This window comes from Macrotis lagotis, chromosome X (genome assembly GCF_037893015.1).
Source record: "Macrotis lagotis isolate mMagLag1 chromosome X, bilby.v1.9.chrom.fasta, whole genome shotgun sequence".
NCBI lineage: Eukaryota > Metazoa > Chordata > Mammalia > Peramelemorphia > Peramelidae > Macrotis > Macrotis lagotis.
Genome location: NC_133666.1, coordinates 698,266,187 through 698,291,679, shown reverse-complemented (window position 1 = coordinate 698,291,679; position 25,493 = coordinate 698,266,187). Strand labels below are relative to the sequence as shown.

Below are 25,493 nucleotides of genomic sequence, written 5' to 3'. Positions count from 1 at the left end.
TTTTACTTCATCTCTCATGCTTCTCACCTTGGTTTTAACTCTTCTTTCACAACATGACCAATATGGAAATATGTTAGACACAATTGTTCATGTACAATATGTATCAGATTGTTTGCTGCCATGGGAAGGTGGGCAACGGAGAACATACAAGTTTGCAAAAGGATGATTGCTAAAAACTATTTTTGTATATAATTAAGGGGAAAATGTTTGAAGTCATGAATAAAAATGGATAGTTTTTAAAGTTAATAGAAATGAACTTCTAAAAAGTAAATAGGAAAAAACAAATGAAAAAAATTTCCGCTTCAGTCAGAGAAAGGAGCTGTACCTATGGTCTGTTTTATGATTGTTCTTTGGGTGGCCACCTAGGCAACCGGGCCCCAAACTGGCAGCCCTGCCTTGTACCCAAGGTAACAAGCATTCACTAAACTCTTCCTTTTGTAAACACTAATAATTTGAGGTCAAAAATAAAATAACAGGAAATGTTAGACATGAATTTGGATCTCTAAGATTTACCAAGAACTCTATAGGTGGGATCCATCTATCCAAGATGACCTCCCCCTTCCCCTTCCAGCAGAGGGACACTGGGATATTTTTACATAAATAAAGATAAGAAAAACATTAAACCACCTTGCAGGCCTGTCTATTAGGTTGCACAATGTTGAGCTACACAATTGGTCATCTAGGGACATCATCTTTATCTAATGTTGTCTGGTCTAAAGGATGCACAGTTATGTCTTCTGGATTAAAGGAGGGCTGGTCAGGTTTCTGGTTTTTCTCATCATTTGTCTTCCTGAGATTGCAATTTCCCTATGGAGAGACATCATTGCATTTTTACAATAGTAAGAATAATCCAGGCATAAAGATCTGAAATATGTATTAATCTTGATACCATGCAGCAGGCCCTGAGCTGAGTTCTGAGGACACCAATGCAAGCAAAGGGAAAGACAGTCCCTGCCCTAGTGGAGCTCCCGTTCCAATAGGGGAAGATAACACAAAAGGGGCTTAAGTGGGTAAATGAGGGAAGACTGAATTGTGGATTGGGGCAGGGGCAGAGTCAGAGGCAAAGCTGGAGGTGGTCCTAAGGGAGGCCTTGAGAGGAACTCACTCATGGTGGAGGGGGCTGGTCTGAAGGATGGATGTGTCCAAAGGAGAAGGCCCCCGTGCACAGGGAGGGTCCAGCAAGAGAGAGCAGGTGAGTCTTGGTAACAAAGTCCTGGAGTATCAGAAGTAGAACCTGGGGTGGGGAGAAATCTGACTCCCAGAATCCCAGAATCTCAAGCTAGGAAAGGAATTCAGGGGCGACAACAATCCAGTCTTGTCCCCAAGCCCCAGGAGCACCCAGGGCAGCCAGCACCTGAGGCCCCTCCCACAGGTCTCCAGAGAAGGAGCAGATTTGCATGTGGGAGGGGGAGGGGGCTCCACCCTGCAGGACCAGGATTATTCTTAAGGGAGCCCTGGGGGAGCCCAGTCCCAGCTGGGGAGTCTCAGAACCCAGAGCTCTGGGAGGAATCTTGACCATGGCCTGGATCTCTCTGCTGGTCTCAATCCTCACTGTCTACACAGGTCAGGCTGCCCAGGGTCTGCTCTCTGGGGCTCAGAACACAGGTGCTCAGGTCAGGCCTAGTCCTGACCTTGACCAGCATCCGCTTGGGGCAGAGAGACCCCTAGCTCTGAACACACTCTCCTTTCCTTGCAGGTTCTGGGGTTTCCTATGTGCTGACTCAGTTGCCTTCTGTGACCAAGAGCCTGGGAGAGACGGCCTCCATCTCCTGCACAGCAGAAGGAATTGGTGGTAAAAGTGTACACTGGTACCAGCAGAAATCTGGCCAGGTCCCTGTGCTGATAATATATAGTGATAAACACCGGCCCTCAGGGATCCCTGACCGCTTCTCTGGCTCCAACTCAGGCAACACGGCCACCCTGGGCATCTCCAGGCTCCAGGCTGAGGATGAGGCTGATTATTACTGTCAGGTGTGGAGTAGTGGTGCTGCTCACAGTGATACAGATTGATGAGGAAGTGAGACAAAAACCCCTCCCAGGGCCTGCTGGGCTGCAGAATAGTCCCTGGAGAGGACAGAGACAGAAAACACCTTCCTTCTCTGCCCCTCTATCTGGATGCCACCTTCCTCTCCTCTGACCCTCTCCCTTTAAGGTTCCCTCCTCTGCCCTCATCTGCTACCTCCCATCTCCCTCCCCATGCTCTTCTTCAGTCCTTAAGCTCTGCTTCCCCAGCCCCCAAGCCTATTGCGGTCTCTCCCCAGCTTTGGAGTCTGTGGATAAACTGCTGTGTCCAGGCCTTGCTCCAGAGCAGGGAGTCTCTTGGCCACAACCCAGAATACTAGGACATTACAATGAACTTCCTTGACATGCCAGACTGAACCGTGTGGCTCTAAGACTTTCCTTTATGTTTATAAAAATTATTGGATAGTCTTGAGGCAGCTGGTAATGAAGTGAAGAGTGAGGGGTCTGGAGTCAAGAGGTCCTGGGTTTATATACAATCTCAGACAGTAGCTAGCTGCATGACCTTGGGCAAGTCATTTCACTTCTGTTACCTCAGTTTCTACAACTATAAGATGATAAAACAGCTCCTGTCTTTCAAGGTCACATGAGATCATATTAAACGAGAGCACTTAGCACAGTGTCTGCATTTAGGACCAGAGTCATCATTGGTAATGTCTCGAATCCTGTGTGAATTATGCTTCAATGAGGCAGAGCTGCACGAAGTCATCAGTCTCATTCTGTCTTCCAGAAGCATTGAGTCCAGGGACAGAACAAAGGTCAGGATCCCTGGTGATAGCCCAGGGCACAGAGGATGTTTCTTGGCATCTTTAATGTCGAACCAAACTCTATCCTCTCCCCAGAGTCGGCTTCACTTCTCTTCATGGCATTTGGAACATTTTGTTCTCATCTGCCCATTGACAGCTTTTCATGAGTTTGACTGGAATAATGAATTAAATTTAATCTCAATAGTTTCCTCTAATAGGGAACAAATACATTTAATTCACTGTGTTTTCTTCCAAAGTTTGAGCTTAAGAAAGAACAAATAGTGCTCGGTTAACATGCATGTTTGCCATTCTCTAATTTGGGTATTTATGCAAGCCTGGAGATCCAGCTAAGGAGAGAGCCCCAAATAAGCTATTGGAACACATTAGACAAAAGACTATAAAATTATTGGTAGAATCCAATGAATCTCCGTATTCTAACATGATATTTGTGTTTCATTCTCAAAGAAGACCATGACATCAGGGAGAAGATGCCATGACATACACATGAACTGTATTTGAGTGAGAGGTTACTGTCTAAGGCTCTAAGGCACCAGCCTCACTTTCTCTTCCAGAGCTACCTGGGTTCAATGGCCAGCTATGAATCAGGATGACTAGAGATAGCCTTAGATGTAAGACAATCCAGGTTAAGTGAAATGCTCAAAGTCACACGACTCTAAGTGTCTAAAGCTTTATTTGAACTCAGGTGTTTCTTATTCCAGGGTCTGTGTTCTAGCCACTGAACCACATTGCTGCTCTTATTTTTCTGTCATAAAGATGACATAGCATATACATCAGGTTCATGTCATGACTGTGAAGAATTGCATCAGAAGAGGGAGAGAGTGCCTCCTACTGACTCAGGGTAATGATGCCTTATGTTACAGGCTTCCATAAAACAGGAGAGTTCCACCCTACAGGATGTTGGCACCATGCTATGGCAGACCAATGGAAGAAGGGTTAAGAATATGAAGCTCATAATGGAGGATCAATAGTACAGCTTGAAGCTGATCAAAATCAAACCTGGGGCTGCCAATGCACATTAGGGAATATCAGGAGCCAATGTGAGAAGCAAAGGGGAAAGATGGAGAACACTCGAGAAAAGCAAAGTGGGCAGTCACTGTCACTAAGCTGATCATACTAATGAAAGATGCAAAAAGGAAAAGGGAAACAGCAAAGTCAAGTTCAGGTGCACTTCTCTAGAGACACCTGATGCAATCCTGTGGTTTGGGTCTGGTCTCAGAGTGGGTCTCCTGCAGCTCACCTCATTCCTGGAGAATTTCTTCTCTGCCAAAATTATCCTGAAAAATTGGCCTTAACATAGCTGTAAATGTCCTATGCCTTTAACCAGATCATTTAATGAAATTAGCTCAAAACGTATGTCTCCATTATCAACCAAGGCCCTTTCGACATTAACTAAATAACACAATTACATCCTAGCTTCACAAATCTTTGTATCATCTAACTATTGCCATAGTGTTGTGAGAAATTAAACAATCTTATCTCATATAGAAGGATTCAGTTTACATAAACTAAATAACTAGCTAATTATTTAGAATATAGAGAATTCTAGACCAAATGGCTTGAATCTTGTATATGCAGCTTATCATCGTAATTCAGATTGCCTCAGTTTGAGTTTAGAAGGCAAGAATTTAATATTGTGTACATTCTGATCATCTGACATGATTAATAGCCACAAAGGACTAGAGACATAAGAAAGTGTTCCCTTATTTGGGGGGGTCACTTCCAGGCAAAGGTTATAACCAATGATATTGATTGAGCCAGAGTTAAAGTCAGCCAGGAGGAAGACTGTAAATGCCATGGTAGGGGAAGGGAGCCAAGAGCAAACTATCACAGCTCACATCCACGTGATTCTCCCAGCCTCTCCCATGAGAACCCCACCTACAGTGGATTGAAGTAAAAACCCCATGCTGAAGTCATGGATCAACCGTTCACTAGCATTCTTTAATGATCACACTTGGAGCCAGACTCAAAATCATATCAGATAACAGTCCCATAAGGTCTTAACTAGCAAGTTAAAATTCAGAATTTCCTATGGGTTTGGATCACAAGGATCACATATCCTGGAAAATATTATGTATTTTAAATGTGAAGCAAAACTTCATTAACAAATCAAGTGACCTTAATTTGGCTAAATGTGTTTCCAGATCACCTAACACAGAAAATCAGCCCAAGTAAAATTAATCCAGTTTGAAAAAATTATAGTTAATAAAACAAATAATAAAAAGAGTTAACAGTCAGGTAGCATTTACCCTTTACCAAACACTTTACATTCATGTGATCCTTGCAACAACCCCTGGGCGCTGGATTCTTACAGAACAGCAAACTGAGGTAGACAAAGCTTTCATGGGGGTGTATAGATAACAAATGTTTTAATGCCAAGTAACAAATATAAAGTCACCTGTTTCTTATTTTCTTCAGGACCAAATTTTAAATCAAACCCCATCTGGAATGACAATAACCAATTATAACATATTAATTCATAAAAAAATACATTCTCTGTTGCACCACTGCTTTTGACCCAGACAAGGAGGCCTAGGGAGATTGATTTAGTGCTGGCAGAGCATAGACAGTTTTTAGAAGCAGAAACTTCCAATAATGTACATGGGACAAGTTCCATAAAGAGTTGAACTGAAATAATAATTGAGCAGCACAAGGAATAATTAAAGATTTTATGGCAGCATGGAAGGGCTTCCTACACATTTATCCTGAAAGTCTGAGTGAATATGATTAACCATATAACTTAAATTTTACTGCTACATTAAAGCTGATTACAGATTTATTTCAAAAAAGAACTTTTTCCTTTGCAATTTCTGTCCTTTAACTAAAGTCAAATCACTGTAATTTTAACCATTCTAAGCATGGGACTAGACCCTGAAATGGGAAAAATATTGCTGCCTCAAATCAGATGCTGATCTGCTGCTGATTATTATTCTTACATCAGTCTTTTAACAATTAAATTCATAACCCAAAAGAATGAAAGGAGAATACACAATTTACAACATTCGTTTCACTTAGAATGCAATCTGGATAGACTCCATTACACCTGGATCTATTTCCCAACTACAGGAAGTCTTAACTGCCTGCTAATCACAGCTTCCCACTAAATTCCCCTGACATTATTCGTACTTTCCTTTTTCTTCCACGATGGGAGTGGAGCCACTCTCAGTAGGACAGATGCTGTCAAAGAGGAGGGAGGAGACAAAAAGTGGGAGAGAACTGGGGAAAGGAGATCCCAGCTAGCTGCCTCATGAGGACCCTAGCTAACACAGCAAAACAGGGTTTTGATGGCAGAAGTCCCAGCCATTTGTCACATTCCCATGGCTTAAAGCTACTCTACATTATGAAAACAAGCTTTATCTCTGGGAAGAGTGGCAAGAGGGGAAAAGTGAGAGTGAAGGGAAAGACATCCTGGTCCACAGACAGGGTGAAAATCCCAGTCAGCCCTAGAATCAGAGTGGGAGAGGAAAGACTGCAGGGAAAAGAAGCCTCTGCAGAATCAGGAGTGTGGAGAGGGAGCCAGATAACTTAAGAGAAAAGTAACTTCTGCAAGTCACATGTAAACCTTCTCACCTTAGTTTAGAAGTTATTAGCTTTTTAGCCTAATTTCACTTTGTGATAAATAATTCAGGCTGGGCAAGAAAGCCGCAGAAGGTCCAACCTAAGATTTAAGGTCACTGTCACACCAGGGCTGCTAATCTTATTCACCCACAACCAATTAATTATAGGTACCTCCAGAGAGGGTGCTGTCCCCAGGAGAACTGCTCAGTCATCCCCCCATTCCAGAGTGAACTTAGAGAAGTACAAGCCAATAGTCCTGGTCCACATTAGAGCAAGGAATTGGAAAACAGACTCCTATCTTTCAAGGTAGTGACTCCAGCTAAACTGCAGCACTTGGTCAAACATTAACAGAGGTTCTCCAATTCTCTAGTCTAATTTGAGTCCAGGCACAATTGCTAACAACTTTCATGAATTTGACCATAAAAAAGAATTAAACTATTTGTATTAATCTCCAGAGTTTGCCATAAGAAGGAACAAAGAAAATTAGGCTACATGTCTCTGCCTTCAGAGTTTGATCTCGAGAAAGAATAAATGAACCTACTGGTTTATTGTTCTGTAAGATTGCCATTCATGCATGCATGGGAGTCCAGCTAGGACCCAGACCCCAAAGTAAGATTTTCAACACATTTTTATATGCAATAAAATATCATAAAATTCTTGGTGAAATCCTACGAAATTCCATATCCTTTCACAGTATGTATTATCATTTCCTTCCTCAATGTCAGATGAATGCTTCACATCCTAACAGTTAGGAATCCAATTAGGTCAAGGTCAGTGTCTCCTCCTGACTCAAGAAAATTACTTTATCAGTTATGTTATGGACTTCCAAAGAGTATGGGAAGTTTCCCCCTACAGGTGCCATCCTATGGCTGTTGTTGCATTGGGAGACCCTTATAGTTGTTATCCAAAAGAAAGAAGGAGATAAAAATTTCTATCTTTATGTTCTTAGGGAAGACATCTCCCTAACTCACTTTGGAGTTCAGAGCTAACCATTTCCTGGCTTGTCTGCCTGCTCAGATGGTTTCACCAGGGTGTGGCCCCTACAGTGGCCACAGGTTCTTGGAGTCACAGGTTAGAATTCGGGGAGAGGTAGACACCAAAGGCATATGAGCAGCCCAGAAAATAAGCTCAGCAGCCCTCACTCCAGAGGTGTTAGTCCACCTTGAAAATCCTATACCTCCCTGAGTACAGTAGGCATTAAATAAATGCTCATTTCCTTTTCCTTCCTGGCCCATATCAATCTGCTGAGAAAAGGAGGATCCATGGTGGTCTTCTGAGAGAAGGGAGTGGGGATGGATTTGAGATCTTGATGATGAAAGCAAAGGTTGAAAGAATCTCCACAGAGAAGGTGATAGCCAGCCAGACACCCACCAACCCATAACTACACATATTTACATACATATAAACACACGTACAAAAATATATATTTACACATACAAATAGATCTATTTACATATATAAATCTATATTCTCAAATATGCAAATGAATACAGATATAATGTGTGTGTAAGTATGAATGGATGTTTGTGTATATTATCCCTGGTCAGCAAAACACCAAAGGGTATACTTTATTCCTAGTCCTCCTTCCCCAGGGGGTTTATGGAGCTCATGCTTGCTGGTTATTTGGGAATCTATTACTCAGTAATTATTCTCCCTACCAGATTCTCTGGGCTCAGAGATGGTGTTCAGTCTCTATCTAACCCCATCCCTGCTCCTTCAGTACTGAGTTCCTTCACTTGCATTGCTCCACCTAGCCACCCTGGGCTTATAGGTTTTACACTAGGACAATTTGAGAGAAAGAATGGGGCTGAGTTGTAGAGTAGCATAATTCCATAAAACAAAATTGGGCAAGAAAATATAAGAAAAGAAGAAATCTCAAATATGAAGGTCAAAAAGTAAAAACTGAGGGGTGTCTAGTTGGCACAGTGGATAGAGCACAGGCCCTGGAGTCAGGAGGACCTGAGTTCAAATCCGGCCCCGGACACTTAATAATTACCTAGCTGTGTGGCCTTGGGCAAGTCACTTAACCCCACTGCCTTGAAAAAACTAAAAAAAAAGAAAAGGAAAAACTGACACAGAGGAAATGGGCAAAGGTAGAGGACTGAAAATGTTGGAACCTTATTCTCGGATCTGGGTTGAGTCGGAAACAGCTTGCATATCTGGAAGGCTGTGTAAATCTTCTGGACTTGCAGAGAGGTAAGAGGATTGAAGGACAGGGAGAGGGAAGGATGTTGAGAAGGAAGTGTAGATCAAGATTGAGGAGTATGGGAGAGAGGGCAAGAGAAGGATGCTCTTTAGAGAAGTGGATGGAATAAGGAACAAGTTCATAGGATAGGGTAAATAGAGAGGCCGATAGAGAGTAAAAATAAGGTGCAGAGAAATTCACAAATAGTTATTATAGGTGGATTGCAAATGGGATGGATTCGCCCATATGGAGACAGAAAGTAGAATGGATCAAAAATCAGACGCCAACCATATGTAGTTGACAAGAAGTACATTTAACATTGAAATACACAACACTTGCACATAAAGGGTGATCGCAAAAACACGGGATCTCAAAAATGTAGAGCATGAGATAGTTTATTTCTCAAATCTATGGATATAGAAATAATTTAGGGCCAAAGAAAATATAAAGAGATTTTCAAAGTATAAAATAGATCATTTTGATTATATAAAATTTTAAAAGCTTTTACACAAACAAAACCAAATTTAAAGGAAATCAGAAAACTGGGAGAAAAGTTGTTGCAACAAGTATCTTTGATAAAGACTTCATTTCTCAAATATGTAGAGAACTAAGTCAAATTTATTTTTTATTTTTTTCCTTTTTTTAGTTTTTATATTGCAAGGCAAATGGGATTAGGTGGTCAAATTTATTTTTAAAAAATACTAGTAATTTCTTAATTGATAAATGGTCGAAGGATATAAACAGGGAACTCAGGTCAGGTATTACATTACTGGTAAAATCTTCAATCTGAGAAGGCTACAAACCAAGACTAAAGTAGAGTGAGTATTGATGTATGACATATTGTTTGCAGATGATTGTGCTCTCAATGCAGCCTCTGAAGCTGAGATGAAACAAAACATGGACTGACGCTTTGCTATTTGTGCTAATTTTGACCTAACAATCAATAGCAAGAAAAACCCAGGTGCTCCATCAGCTAGCACTACTCCATCCATAGGTGGAACCATCAGATACAGCAAATGGAGAAGTTTTGAATACTGTGCATAAATTCATTTACCTTGGCAATAAATAGTAACTATGCTTCTCCTTCTTTTTTGAGGAAGACCACAACATCAGGGAGGTGATGCCATGATAAGCATGTGAATTAGATTTAAGTGAAGAGGGTGCTGTGCTAAGTCACCAGCTTCACTATCTTTTCCAGAGCCACCTGAGTCCAGTAACCAGATAGGAAAATAGACAGGGGTGGAGCCAAGATGGCAACATGAAGGGATTGAGTCTTAGGAGCTCTCTGATAAAAACTCATAAACTAAGGACTCTAACTAAACTTTCAAGAGACAGAATCCACAAAGGGACCCAGTGAGGCAGTTCTCCTACTCAAGGTAACCTGGAAAAGAGCAGAAAGGCTCTGCTCCCCAGGGTCAGAGGGGTGGCCTGCCGGAGGGGTGGCCTGCCAGAGCCAAAGAACTTCAGCCTCCCAGAGGTAGCCCCAGGGTGCTGGGAGCCATGGCTCACAGCAGCAGGGGAATCTCCTGAACTGCACCCCGGGGAGCACCGGCACTAAGTGAGGGAACAGCGGGGGACCTCTGCCAGAGTGAGCACATGGAGCCCAGCCCTCAGGGCACACAGCCAGAAGCCTGGTCTTTTGGCAGCCTAGACCCAGAAACAGAAGCACATGGAGCCGGTAAGCAGGAGCCCCCAGGGCATGAGCCCATTGAGCTGAGGGAGGGGAGTGAAGAGAGACTGCTGAGCTCTGTCCTCTGCCCCTGGAACAGGACTCTGGGGCTCTGACCACATTCAGATCCTGATCACAGTCTAGGCCCCACCACAGAACAACAGAGCCCCCCCCACCTCGGCCCGTGGCAGGGGGTGGTGCTTATGGTCATTCACAGACCAGGAGGGAGGACAGAACCTCACACACTGAGACCCTTGTGGGAGTGTCCCAAAAGCTCAGGAAGCACCCCCCAAAAAACAGGCTTAGGCTGGGAAAATGAACAAAGAAACAAGAGGAAGACCATTGAGAAATATTTTGCAAATGAGCCCAAGAAGGATCAAAATACTCAGTCTGAAGATGAGGAAGCACAAGCTCCTGCATCTAAAGACTCCAAGAAAAACAGAAATTGGGCTCAGGCTATGACAGAGCTCAAAAAAGACTTTGAAAATCAAATGAGGGAGTTGGAAGAAAAACTGGGAAAAGAAAGGAGAGAGATACAGGAAAAACATGAAAATGAAGTCAGCAGCTTAGTCAAGGAAATCCAAAAAAATGCTGAAGAAAATAGTATGCTAAAAACCAGCTTAGGTCAAATGGATAAAACAGTTCAAAAAGTTATTGAGGAGAAGAATGCTTTAAAAAGCAAAATTGGCCAGATGGAAAAAGAGATAAGAAAACTCTCTGAGGAGAACAAATCCTTCAGACAAAGAATAGAATTCAGGGAGATTGATGAATTTACCAGAAATCAGGAATCAATACTTCAAAACCAAAAAAAATGAAAAATTAGAAGAAAATGTGAAATATCTCATTGAAAAAACAACTGATATGGAAAACAGACTTAGGAAAGATAATTTGAAAATTATTGGAATACCTGAAAGTCATGATCAGGAAAAGAGCCTTGACATCATTTTCAAAGAATTACTACAGGAAAATTGCCCTGATATTCTAGAAGCAGAGGGCAAAATAGAAATGGAGAAAATCCACCGATCCCCCCGAGAAAGAGATCCCAAAAAACCAACCCCTAGGAATATTATAGCCAAGTTCCAGAACTCCCAAGTCAAAGAGAAAATATCACAAGCAGACAGAAGAACATAGTTCAAATATCGTGGAGCTGCAGTCAGGATCACACAGGACTTAGCAGCAGCTACATTGGAAGCTCGTAGGTCTTGGAATACAATATATCGGAAGGCAAAAGAGCTTAGAATGCAGCCAAGAATGAACTACCTAGCAAGGCCGAATGTCCTCTTGCAGGAAAAAAGATGGACTTTCAATGAACCAGGGGAATTTCAAAAGTTCCTTTTGGAATGGCCAGAGCTGAACAGAAGGTTTGATCTTCAGATACAGGACTCAGGTGAAGCATGGAGATTGGAGGAGAGGGGGGAGCTATGAGGGACTTAATGAGGATGAACTGCATGTATAGAAAAATGATACTAATAATATTCATATGAACCATCTCAGTTAATAGAGCAGGTAGAGGGAGCTTTTATAGTTGAAGCACAGGAGAAAGCTGAATTCCAAGATAAAATATGGTGTAAAATGGAGTCAATAAGAAAAAAGAGGAAATGGAATGGGAGAAAGAAAAAGGAGAGAGGGAATAGTCTAAGCTATTTCACATAATAAGATTTTTTTTTATTACAATGAGCTATTGCAATGATATGGAAGGGGGGAGGCAAGGGGGAATGAGGGAACCTTTGCTCTCATCAGAGATGGCTAGGAGAGGAAACAGCAAATATACTCAATGGGGTATAGACAACTGGAGTAAGAAGGAGGGGGGGAGCAGGGGGAAGGGGTGAGGATGTGAATAAAGGAGGAGAGGATGCACCATGGGGGGACAGTGGTCAGATATAACACATTTTCTTTTTTTACTTCTTGCAAGGAGCTGGGAATGGAAGGCCTGCCCAGGACCATAGGTCCAGGTGGATTCTGGGCCTAAGGGGTGGTATGGGGGCTCAGGGCTTCTTGGCCCCAGGACCAGGGATCTGTCTGCTGCGCCACTCAGCAACCCTACAGCAGAGTCAGAATGGAAGGAGAGAGAAAATATAGTACATGGTAGTGGAGAAATAAGAAAGGAGGGAGTTGCGATCAGCAATGGCAACCTTGGAAAAATATGGAAGTAACTTTTGTGATGGACTTATCATAAAGAATGTGATCCACTCACGACAGAGTTGATGGTGTTGGAACAAAGACTGAAACACATTTTTTTGTTATTATTATTTGGGGGAGGGTGCAGTGCAAGTGGGGCTGGGTGGCCTGCCTGGGGCCACATAGCAGGGTGATCATTGGGTGTCTGGGGCCGGATTCGAACCCAGGTGCTCCTGGCTCAAGGGCCAATGCTCTGTCTGCCACCCAGCCACCCCTACTATCATTACTATTTTATTTTATTTTGGGTCTTTTTTTTCCTTCTTTTTGGTTTTTGCAGGGTAGTGGGGATCAGGTGGCTTGCATGTCACATGGCTGGGTGATTATTGGGTTTACGAGGCTGGATATGGACTCGGGTGCTCGTGGCTCCAGGGCTGGTGCTTCGTCCATTGCACCACCTGGCCATACCTAAAATTATTACTATTATTTCTTTTTAATTTTAATTTTTTTTCTCCCCCCCTTTACTTTTTTGCCCAAGCAAGTCTATTCATGGGGGGAGGGGTAGTTTGTTTCCTTGTAAACAAGTATATTTTATTAATGTAAAGAAAAACATTTGTACAAATTGAGAATAAAAAATAAATTTAAATAAAAAAAAATAAAAAGAGAAAAAAAGAAAGAAAAGGATGATCCCCCAAAGGGCAAAAAGTCAAAGGATTCCAGAGGCAAGGAGTATAAAATTTTCTTGGGGAGTGATTTGGAGGGAGACTTTAAAATAATTATATGATAAATTATGCATATAACTTTCAAAAAAAAATCAGGACAACTGGAGATAGTCCTGGATACGAGGCAATCGGGGTTAAGTGACTGGCCCAAGATCACACAGTCAGAAAGAGTCCAGTGTCTGAGGCCAGATTGGAACTCCCTTTCTCCTGATTCCAGTGCTCTTTCTGCTGCACCACCTAGCAGACCTTGGTAGTATGCTTTCCAGGCAGGGACACATACATGATGAGGTTGATTTTCACATATTCTGAGAGGCTGCAAAGGAACGTAGAGAGGCTGGAAAGGAGAGAAGAGATATTGGACTGACTTCAAAAACTAAAGGTTTTAACCAAGTCATTCTGCTGAATTGCACTGCAGTAGGCCTGTTTTCCCACAGCCATGCCAGCACTTGTCATTTTCCTATTTTATCATCTTTGCCAATGATATACTTATGTCTATGAAATCTGTGCAGTGAAAATGAATCCCTTCCATTTCAATTGTCTTAGGAAGATTCTGAAGATCACCTGGCCGAGAAGCTGGAAGAAAATGAAGCCCTTCCTTGAACTAAATGCTCAAATATTCAAAGTCTACCATAGAGAGCACAACTTCAGTGGGTTCACCATGTTGTTTCTATGGTTAACATAGGCTTTCCAAAAAGACAATTTGATGAAGAACTCATACATGGAAAAAATTCACGTGTTGGTCAGGAAAAGTGCTACAAGAATCCTCTGAAAATCTCTCTTAAGAGAGATTGTGGGGAGAGGGCAGTTAGGTGGTGCAGTGGATAGTGGATAGAGCACCAGCCCTAGAGTCAAATCTGGCCTCAGACACTTAATAATTACTTAGCTGTGTGGCCTTGGGCAAGCCACATACCCCCATTTGCCTTAAAAACAAAAACCAAAAAAAGAGAGATTGGCACAAGACCACCCAGCATGGTGAGCCTCTTCAGAGAGGTTGCTTTGCTCTATAAGCAAGGCATAATTGCAGTAGCTCAAAAGAAACATGAGATGTGGAAATTTAGAGAATCCACCTCAAATGCTTATAAGTATTACTAGTGCCCAAACTGTAATAGAGCCTTCTGAGATACTATTGTTCTTACCATCAGCCACAGTCGTACTTTTGCTGTTCTCAGGGAATAAAAGGAGAACAACCCAACCAGCTTCATGGAACTTGCTTCATATAACCCAGACTTCCATTGATTCAACTATTGATCATTGAGATTTCTTCCTCTGAAAGCTGTCACTTCATATATTTGGATTTTTTTCAGTTAGGAATTCATTCTTTTTGTAAATTTGAAATCATTCCCGATATCTGGAAACTGAGTCTCATACAATCTTTGACTTCCACAAAGACTCTTTAGATACTGATGTACACAAGGTAGCTTTTCCTCTTTCCTTGCCCTCTTTGGAGGGATAAACACATAAGTGGTACAGCGGTATGCAGGTTTAAGATATCTGGGGACTTGGTTCCAAATTTCTTTGCAGGATATTCTAGTAATATTCTAATTTTCCCACAGTGACACTAGCACTTGTCAATTTTCTCTTTTATCATCTTTGCCACTTATTCAGTTGGTAATGATTTAGTGCATTTCTTATGTGGTTCTTGAAATCATTCCTATTTCTTTGAAACCAGCTTGTTCACATGATTTGAATATCTATTATTGGGTCCTGGCTCTTAGTGTCATAAACACGAATCTTGCAAATGAGACCTTCATCAGAGAAACTTCCTGCAAAGATCACAGAATAGTGACTTTCTGTTCTTTACACAAGAAAACTAGACATTTTGAAGAGGAAAAAGAACATTTTGAGCCCCTCCCTGGGGGTATATAGAACAGATGCAGAGATAAATTATTCCCCCAAAGTGGGGAAAATTCCATAACACTTTGTTGACAATTTGCTTGGACATCACTCATGCTCTAAGTCAGGTCTATCCTTTTTAATGGAGGGCTTATTAGGCTGGAGAGTAATCAAATCACTATTTTCTCTTCCAGGAGAGGGGTGGGAGAGAGAAACTGTTCCAAGTTCCCTCTAATTTTGTCCTTGTGACACTTCCCACTGTTGGTGAGCAATGCAACATAGGAACGATCAGCTTCATCCTAAGAGATGACCCCAGAGATGATCAAGCAAAGAGCATTAATGGATGCAATATTGGATTGCAATGAATGTGAAGCAAGTGGAGACTCAGAGACCTGGAACATGCTGGAACCTGATCCTACTTTAGGAAAATATGGAAGGAATTCCTAGGGATCTTCTGGGACCAGCCTATGGGGAAGCCCTCCACTGTTCAACATGACTGGAATTTCCCTGAATATGAATAGGAAAGGTCATTGATTCAGTACAGACTGACTGTGGGAACTGAAAATATAGAAAATAATTAGACATTTTGAAGAAGAAAAGAAAGTTTTGAGCCCTCCCAGGAGGTATATAGGATAGATGCAGAGATAAAGTATTCCCCCAAAGGGGGAAAAGAAAGGGTGGGAAAAGAAAACCTGAGAAAATCCCCTAGGGACAGGACCTTGAAAAATGTTTATTCCCCAAGGAATATGCCTGATAAGGGGTGGAGAGATGATGATCAGAGATTGGGCTCCCCTGAAAGCTCCTCAGAACTCCTGAAAGTCTGGTGAAGCTTTGTCTTCCCAGTCCAAAGAGGACTAAGCAGAGCAAATTAGCTTAAATCCAGTATTGTCCTGACAAGGGAATTTTAATGTGTGCTCACTGACTCTCATGGGAGCTCCATTGATATTTAATATCATTGAGGTTTTTTATTGGGGTGAATCAACTTCTCTTCTCCCCCAAACCGGACCAGCCTTAGGAGGGTTACTGAGGTGAAGGAGAAAGGGACAAGATAGTCCAGTCTCTAGCGACATCATGGGGCCAAACTGGGAACAGTAGTATGCTTTTGTCCTTTGATGTATATACTGTTTCATCATTGATGTTTAGGACTCCTATATGACTACATCCCTTAAATTTATTTAAAAAGAAACGTATTTTCCAGGTTTTGTCTTCATACTGTTCCTAAAAAATAACATTTTCCCATGTATAAGATGCATCTTTTATCAAAAAAAATTGAGTTCTAACAACTGGGAGCATCTTATACAACAATTATAGATTTTTTTCCTTGTATTTCCCACTTTTTGCACATGCTTTTGCACTCATTGTTTTTTTGACTTGTATTTCCCCTTTTTCGTGCTTGTTGTCTTTGACCTCATTGTTTCATACCTGTTACCAGTATCTTAGGTGAACTATGATTCTCCAAGAAATACAGATGAGGACAAGTTAATGGATAGGAGTTTTGACAGTGATGAGGACTTGTTTGAATTTTATGATGAAAGAACCTGAGTTCAATCATTTTATGTAATACTTTTTTCAAATTTTGAGCCACATAATTAATACTATAAATGGGGAAATTGATAATAAGCAGCATATGTTTAAAAACCTCAACAAATGTTATACGTAGTGGAGATAAACTAGGACCATTTCCATAAGATCAGGAATGAAATTGGATGCCCATTATCACCAATACTATTCAATATAGTATTAGAAATGCTAACTTTAGCAATAAGAGAAGAAAAAGAAATGGAAGGAATCAGAATTGGCAATGAAGAAGCTAAGCTTTCACTTTTTGCAGATGATATGATGGTATACTTAAAGAACCAAAGAAAATCATCTAAAACAATTCACAAATTCAGAAAATAGCAGGATATAAAATAAGCCCATATAAATCACCAGCATTTCTATATATGTACAACAAAGCCCAAGAGCACAAGATAGAGAAATTTCACTAAAGTAACTACAGACATTAAACACTTGGGAATCTACCTCCCATGGTAAACTCAGAAACTGTATGAATTCACATTACAATTACAAAGCACTTCTCACAAAAATAAAGTCCAATCTAAACAATTGGGGGGGGGAGTCAATTGCTCATGGTTAGATTGAGCTAATATAATAAAAATACCATTTTACCCAAATTAAGTTACTTATCTGGTGCCACACCAAGCAAACTGCCAAATAACTAGTTTATCAAGCTAAAAAAATAGTAGCAATATTTATCTGGAGCAAGAAAAGGTGGAGAATATCAAGGAAACTTTTGAAAAAATTTAAAGGAAGGTGGCCTAACCCCACCAGATCTAAAACTATACTATAAAGCTGCAGTCATCAAAACTGTCTGGTAGTGGTTAAGAAATAGAGGGGATTGGGTGAGGTTCAAAAGAAATGGTAGTAACTGACTTTAGTAATCTACTATTTGAGAAACCCAAATAAGAACTTACTATTTGACAAAAATTGTTGGGAGAACTGGAAAATAGTATGGCAAAAATTAGACATAGACCCAAATCTCACACCCTACACCAAAATAAGGTCAACATAGGTACAGGGTACACCTGACTGTTCACTGATGGGGGATGGGAAGGGAGGGTAGAAGGAAATCATGTCACTTCAAATTATGCTTATGCATGTGAGGAATGTTGAAAATCTTTCATCATATGAAATTAGAAGAATAAAATAAAATATTAATTGGGAAAAACCTTGCTAAAGAACTCTGTGAATTAACTTGTTAACTTTTTGCAGTATCCTGTATATTGAAATTTAAGCCCTATCTTATCCTCCTGAGTCAGAGAGCCTCCTGTGATTTCATCATTGATAAAAGAATGCACACTGATCCTAAAGCCCCCCCCCAGTTCATTCTCCCAATTTCAGTGTGACAGTCTGATAGAGTAGGTATGGGGGAAAAAGAATGAATGAATGAATGAATGAATGAATGAATGAATGAATAAAATCTACATTAAGCACTTATTAGGTGCCAAACTCATCCCCTTGTTCTTTCATTCACACTTTTGATGCCCCAAATATGTCCTCATGGAGGCCCAGAGTTCACAGGCCACCTTGACCAGGACAGGCAGGAGAATCTCCTACAACTAAAGTCAAGTCAACAACCATTTATGAACCAGTCCAAGGACAATGACCAAGCCAAGGTAAAGCATCTGAAAACCTTGAAGCACTAAGGAAAAGCTGGCTTTTCTTATTATCATCTTACTATTAAGAAATGCCAGTCTCGTGTCAAACTCTGAATTAAGCCTCAGGGATAGAAGGAAAGGCCAACCCAGTCCTTGCCCTCATGGGGCTCCCACTCCAATAGGTTGGACAATGTATAAAGTGCTGCATACCTACAATAGGCCAAAGATTAAATTCCAAAGGACTCAAGCACCACCCTGGATGAGAATGAGGCAGGGGCTTATTATCCACCCTCAATTTGCTGCCACACTTCAACCATGGTAAGAGAACAATTTTTCAACATTCTTATCAGGCATCATATAACAGTTCTGGAAGGTAACTGGAGGAGAGTTCCATATGTTATCCTCAAAGTCACTAATAAAGCTCTGCTGTCCACACAGCAGCCAAAATGATGACAATATCTGGGCACTCCAGAGAGGTTTCAAGTGAGCTCCCTTGACATAGTGCCCAAAAGATTTATCTTAGCTCCTGAAGGGAAGGCTTGGAGGAGTCCTTGAGGATGTCCTATAGAGCTTCTTAGGGCTTCTCTCTTGTCCCTCAGCCCAGTCCACTCTGTGATCCACAGCCTACCTAGCAATGTCTATGGAACTTCTAGCTAGCCTGCTCCTTCCTGGGCTTGGACTCTCCACATCTCTGAGGAGATGAGAGTGACCTAGAGATTCCTCAGTCTTAACATTTTGTAGTCAGTCCTGAATCTGAGTTAAGCCATGCATCAACTCTGATCCCCGCCCTGATCCTCATGAACATGTGACTTGTGCGTGTGTGTGTGTGTGTGTGTGTGTATGTGTGTGTGTGTGTGTGTATACACATATGGGAACTTATACATATATGAGTTTTAAATTTATATTTCCTTTTTTTTTGTTTTTTGTAAGGCAAATGGGGTTAAGTGGCTTGCTCAAGGCCACACAGCTAGGTCATTATTAAGTGTCTGAGGTCAGATTTGAACTCAGGGACTCCTGACTCCAGGGCTGGTGCTCTATCCACTGCGCCACCTAGCTGCCCCTTAAATTTATATTTCCTATTAAAGTCTTATCTTCTAATAAAACTTATAAATTCAAATGTAGAGATGCCAGTTCTGTTTGTAAAAATATCAGCTTTCTCCAAAGAAAACAAGAAGCTTGTTCTAATTGTATAAATCCCCTGTTGTATGAACATTCACAGGTTGGCACAGACATCCTGGAAAGAGAGAGAATCACATGTTTTATAAAAGTTTGTATAAGGCATTCTGCTTCTCCATAATGTCAGGAATGACATGGAGCATCTTGTCTCAGGGAAGAAGATTATATTAAATATTGTGACATCTTTATGAAAGAATATGTATCCGGCATTCATCTCAGCAATCTCCAACATGATCAGTATTGGAAACAGAGAAGAAAAAGAAATTCGACTTCATTTTGAGACTTGGAAAAGTTTAGCCTTTTTTGCAGCCCATTTATTTTGGTTAATCTTACCAAAAGGAAAGACAAAGGTAATATATTCGTTGGTTCTGGACTAACAAAAAAGCATGAGGGGCGGCTAGGTGGCGCAGTGGATAGAGCACCAGCCCTGGAGTCAGGAGTCCCTGAGTTCAAATCCGACCTCAGACACTTAATAATGACCTAGCTGTGTGTGGCCTTGGGCAAGTCACTTAACCCCATTGCCTTGCAAAAACCTAAAAAAAAACCCAAACAAAAAAGCATGGATAACAGAGCATAGAAAAATAGACACTCACACAGACAGACCCTTTAAAGAGCAATGGAAAAGTTTCACAGTAACTTTCTTAGGAAGAAATAATTAAAAGTACCACTTGGGCTAAAACAAGTCTTAGTTCTCTCCAACTAAAAATTGCCTATGGGCATTCTCACTTGAAAAATTCTTTTCTTTCCCCACTAATGTCAAGATGTCCTCTAAAAAATGGTTTTATTGGGGAGGGGAAGCTTTCTTAGCGAGTCCATTCTGTCTTTTTGTGTGGAGGCTGTCCTTGCAATTTCTGTAGGGAGAGTCCTTGCTGGATCTATTATTTTGCGAAATCCTGGGACCAGATCATCTCAAGTCTCATGAATGCCTTTCTAAAGAAGAGAAAATGAGAAGAGTAGGGAAAGGGAAAGAAAGGCCAGCAGCTTGTCTTGCTTCTCAAAAAAAGAGGTTTCTTGGAGCAAATTGTCATAGGTCAAATAATTGGACCTGGCAGGAGGAAAGTCATTGGCATTGACAGAAAGTCATCCCACTTCTGACACCAATTTGGCAAACTTTGACATGAAATGCCAGTACTGTGAATAACTCAGTTCAATTAGGAGTGATGCACAACACATGGTGTCTATTGTAAAGACAGGTATCCATGACTAGGACCAGGGATGGAGGGTAAACCTATTGGGAGCTGTCTAGCAGGAGCTGTCAGTGCTTACAGGGATATCAGCTCACCTCATTAAAACTACCATCATTGCTCACCTTGGGAGTTTCAAGTGGGTTCCCTTTATCCACTAGCAAATGCTCAGGGACAAAACAGGCTGGTCTGTCCTGGCTAAGACCAACTGGTCACTGGATTGCCTTTTAATACAAATTAAAACAGAGTTCCTATTAATACAAATGGAAAGGGGAGAGGTTGGAGCTTTATCTGGGGTGCACATACTGGGCTGAGATAATGCCTTGAGACCACCTGAGCTTATCTGTATAAAATTTATGTCCAGCAGGTGTAACTAGTGAGTTTGAATATGAAACTTATATGCTTCTGTATCTTAAAAATGTTTTCAGTAATTGTGTGGGGGGTAGGATATATACCCTGCAATTACATTCAGAAATAATATGGGGAGGGCAGCTATGTGGTGCAGTGGATAAAGCACCAGCCCTGGAGTCAGGAGTACCTGGATTCAGATACAGCCTCAGACACTTAATAATTGCCTAGCTGTGTGGCCTTGGGCAAGCCACTTAACCCCATTTGCCTTGCAAAAAACCTAAAAAAAATGATATGGGGGCTTTAAGAATTTAATTAACACCTCTTTTATGAGAGGGGCTTATAGGTTTCACATTAGGACAGTTTGAGAGAAAGGTTGGGAATGAGTTGTTTGGTGGCATGATGCTAAAAAACAAAATTGGGCAAGAAAATATAAAAAAGTAGAAAATATCTCATAAAATAAGGTTCAAAAGAAAAAACTGTCACAGAGGACAGGTGAGGGTGGAGGGCTGATAATATCACCTTACTCTCAGTGGATCTGAGTTGAAGAGGAAACAACTCTGTATCTGGAGGGATAAGGAAATCTTCCAGACTTGTAGAGAGGTGAGAGGACTGAAGGACAGGGCGAGGAAAGGATGTTGAGAAGAATCAAGATTTAGGAGGATGGGGGAGAGGTCAAGAAAAGGATACTTAGAGAAGTGGGTGGAATACGGAATAGGAGAGGAAGCAATAGGAAGGTAAGGAAAGGGAATGTGAGAATAGGGACAGCGTAGAGAGGCCAATAGAGAGTAAAAATAAGATGGAGAGAAATTCACAAAGAGTAATTATAACTTTGACTGTGAATGGGATGAATTCACTCATATGGAGTCAGAAAGTGGAATAGATCAAAAATCAGATGCCAACCATACGCTGTTTATAAGAAACACATTTAAGATTGACATACACAAGAATTACATATAAGGGGTGATCTCAAAAGCAAATTAAGAGAGCATGGGAGAGTTTATTCATCAAATCTATGAATACAAGAAGAATTTAGGTCCAAAGAAAAATAGAAAGAGAATTTAAAAATACAAAATGAATAGTTTTTATTATGTAAAATTTAAGTTTTTACACAAACTGTCAATGAAACCAAAATTAAAAGGAAAACAGAAAACTGGGAGAAAATTTTTTGTAGTAAGTATCTCTGATAAAGAGTTCATTCAGGGCAGCTAGGTGGCGCAGTGGATAAAGCACCGGCCTTGGAGTCAGGAGTACCTGGGTTCAAATCCGGTCTCAGACACTTAATAATTACCTGGCTGTTTTTCCCTAACTGATAAATGGTCACAGGGTATGAACAGGGAATTGAGGTCAGCTGGTCAGCTCCCATCCTAAGGGTAAATTCTTCAATCTGAAAAGGCTACAAACCAAGACAAAGTGGAGTGAGTATTGTTGTATGACTTTTTGTTTGCAAAAGATTGCCCACTCAGTGAAGCCTCTGAAACTGAGTTGCAACAAAACATAGATTCTCTGCTGCTTGTACTGATTTTGACCTAACAATCAACACCAAGAAAACACAAGTGCTCTATCAACCAGCATCACGCCATCCTTATGTGGAACCATCAGGTATAGCAAGTGTAGAAGTTTTTAATACTGTAGTAAAGTTCATTTGCCTCAGCAATATACTTCCCAGGAAGGTACACAGAGATGATGAGGTTGATGCATATTTTGACGGTTAGCTCCACGTTTGAGAAGCTTCAAAGGAAAGTTCAGAGGCTAGAAAGGAGAGAAAAGGTACTAGACTGACCACCAACTGTAGATTCTTACTGAAGCCTTTGTGTTGACCTCATTGTTAGATGCCTCTTTTCCCACAGCCACGCCAGCACTTGTGATTTTTTTTAATCATCTTTGCCAATTATTTATGTATACCTGTGAAATCTGAACAGTGAAAATGAATCCCTTCCCTTTCAATAGTCTTAGGAAGATTCAGAATATCACCTAGCAGGATAAGATACCAGACACTGAGAACCTTTCTTGAATTAAATGGCCAAGCCTTCAAAGTCTACCACAGACAGCACAACTCCAATGGACTGAACATGTCATTCGAATGCTGAACAGAGATGGGCCAGAAAGACAATTTGATGGAGAATTCACATAAGGCAAATATTCACATGTTGATTAGGAAGAGTGATACAAGGGTGCCTTAGGTGGCACAGTGGATAGAGCACTAGCCCTGGAGTCAGGAGTACCTGAGTTCAAATCCGACCTCAGACACTTAATCATTACCTAGCTGTGTGGCCTTGGGCAAGCCACTTAAACCCATTGCCTTGCAAAAAAAAAGAACATTGAAATTGATTGCTGACATGGGAGTCACTGGCACAAGACCACCCAGCATGGTGAGGCTCTTCAGAGAGGGTGCTTTGCTCTATGAGTAAGGGAGAATCACAATAGTTCAAAAGAAACGAGAGATGAGGAAATTTACAGAATCCACCTCAAATGTTTACAAGGATTATTTGGACCAGACCTGTGATAGAGTCTTCTGAGATAGTACTGATCTTTTCAGTCACAGTCAGAAACTCTGACTCTAGCATAGGGGCATCATTTTGGTGCTCTCTGAGAACAAATGACAATAACCAATCAGCAACATGGAAATTACTTTTCATAACCCAGGTTTACATTTATTCAACTATTGATCATTTGGATTTCTTCCTCAGAAACCTTCTTCATAATATTTTAAACATTTTTTTTCAATTGGGGAATGGTTCTTATTATTGTAAATTTGAAGTTATTCCCTATATCTGGGAAGTGAGACTCTAATCCATGTTTTTGGCTACCAGAAAGAGACTCTCTAAACACCGATGTGCTACGTAAGGATGCTTTTATTCTTTCCTTGCCTTCTTTGGAGGGATAAACATAGTAGTGGTATAGGTAGTATAGTGGTTAGCTGGGACAAAGAGTAGAGATATTTTAAGATCTCTGGGGGCATGGTTCCAAATTACTATGCAGGTAATTCCAATAATATTCCTGTTTTCCCACAGTCATGCCAACACTGTCGTTTGTCTCCTTTATCATCTTTGCCAATTATTTAATTATTAATGATTGAGAGCATTTGTTCCCTCTAATTTTATCACTGTGACACTTTCCACTGTTGGCGAGCAATGCACCATTGGAACAATCAGCTTCATTCTAAGTAAGATTCAATGCCAGAGATGATCAAACAAGAAGCACGAATACATTTATTAATGACAACCTATCAAATAGAGACCCAGAGACCTGGAAGTTGTTGGAATCTGAAAGCTACCTTAGGAAGATTTTGAGCAAATGTCCTAGGGATCTTTTAGGACCAGCCCATTGGGTAGTCCTCCACCTTGAAACCACTGCTCAGAAAGAATGGAGTAGTGCGCAAAGCTGAAAATAGAGAAAATTATTAGTCACTCTGAAGAGGAATAAAGAGAATGTATTGAGCCCATCCCAAGAAGGTAGATAGGATGGAGGCAGGGAGGAAAAAATAAAACCTGAGAAATCCGCCAGGGACAAACCCTTGAAAAAGCATTTATCCTCAAGGAAGATGCCAGACATGGGGTGGGGAGGTGATGACCAGAGATTGTGCTCCTCTGGAAGCTCCTCGGAGCTCCTGAAGAGCTGGAAAAGCTTTGTCTTCCAGTAAAGAGAGAACTAAACAGAGGAAATTAGCTTAAACCCAGTAGGTCCTGAAAAGGGTATTTTAAGTGTGCTCTCTGAATCTCACTGGAACTCCATTACCAGTATTTAATATCACTGGATCTGTTTGTTGGCATAAATAAGACTGTTTTGTCTCCAGACTTGTTCAGATTGAAGTGGAAAGGGACATGACAGTACAGTCTCTGGCGACATCATGTGGCCAAACTGGGAATAGCAGCATGCTTTTGTCCTTTGATGTATATTCTAAGCTTCATCATTGCTATTTAAGACTTCCATATGACTGCATCCCTCTACCCAAGTAACTAGGGCAGCTGGGGGGTAAAGTGCATTAAACTTTTGTCTTGAAGTCAGGAGAATGGGAGTTCGAATCTACTAACTAGCAGTGTGACCTTGAGCAAGTCACTTAACCCTGATTGCCTTACATCCAGGGCCATCTCCAGTCGTTCTGATTCATGTCTGGCCACTGGACCCAGATGGCTCTGGAGGAGAAAGTGAGGTTGGTGACTTAGTACAACTCCCCGCCCCCACTCAAATCCAATTCATGTGCTTGTCCTGGTGTCACCTCATTGTCTTCTTGGAGAATGAAGGACAAACATTATGACTGCGCCTCTTTATTATATTTAAAAAGGGAAGCACCCTCCAGGTTTTGTCCTAATACTATCCTACATTAACTCATAACCTGGTTCTCTGGACAAAAGGACTGAAACCATTGTTAATTTACATAAGTGAGTATGGTGCTGTACGAAACCAGACACAGAAAGCAAAGGTCCGTAGAGAAACTGAGCCCTCCCAGGAGGGAAAGTCTTGTGACCCAAAGCACCAATGAGTCTTTCTGACTTCCCATACTGACTGCCCAATACTGAACTATCAGAGGGATTCTTGCAAGGGATTTTTGAACTTTTATTATATTCTGAATCCTTAAGAAGAGTTCCAGACTCATGATTAGGCTACTTAGCTAAACTACATAGTGCCTGGGTGTGGAACTCCTGGACAATGATTAAACTAGAATCCTACAATATGTTGTATACAAGAAACACTTTTAAAACCAAAAGATACACATGGATAAAGGTAAAAGACTGGAGCTGAATATATTATGCTTCAACTG

At 41.1% G+C, this 25,493-nt stretch overlaps 1 protein-coding gene and 1 gene segment (V, D, J or C); both read left to right on the top strand.

The window, feature by feature from the left end:
- Nucleotides 1-25,493, top strand: part of LOC141497169 (immunoglobulin lambda-1 light chain-like) — a 316,494-nt gene that overhangs the window by 245,721 nt on the left and 45,280 nt on the right. The gene's annotated exons all lie outside the window — the stretch shown is intronic.
- On the top strand, nucleotides 1,460-2,025 carry LOC141497203 (immunoglobulin lambda variable 3-9-like). The segment is given in 2 exon segments: nucleotides 1,460-1,563; nucleotides 1,697-2,025. Coding segments are annotated over 2 exon segments (360 nt in total).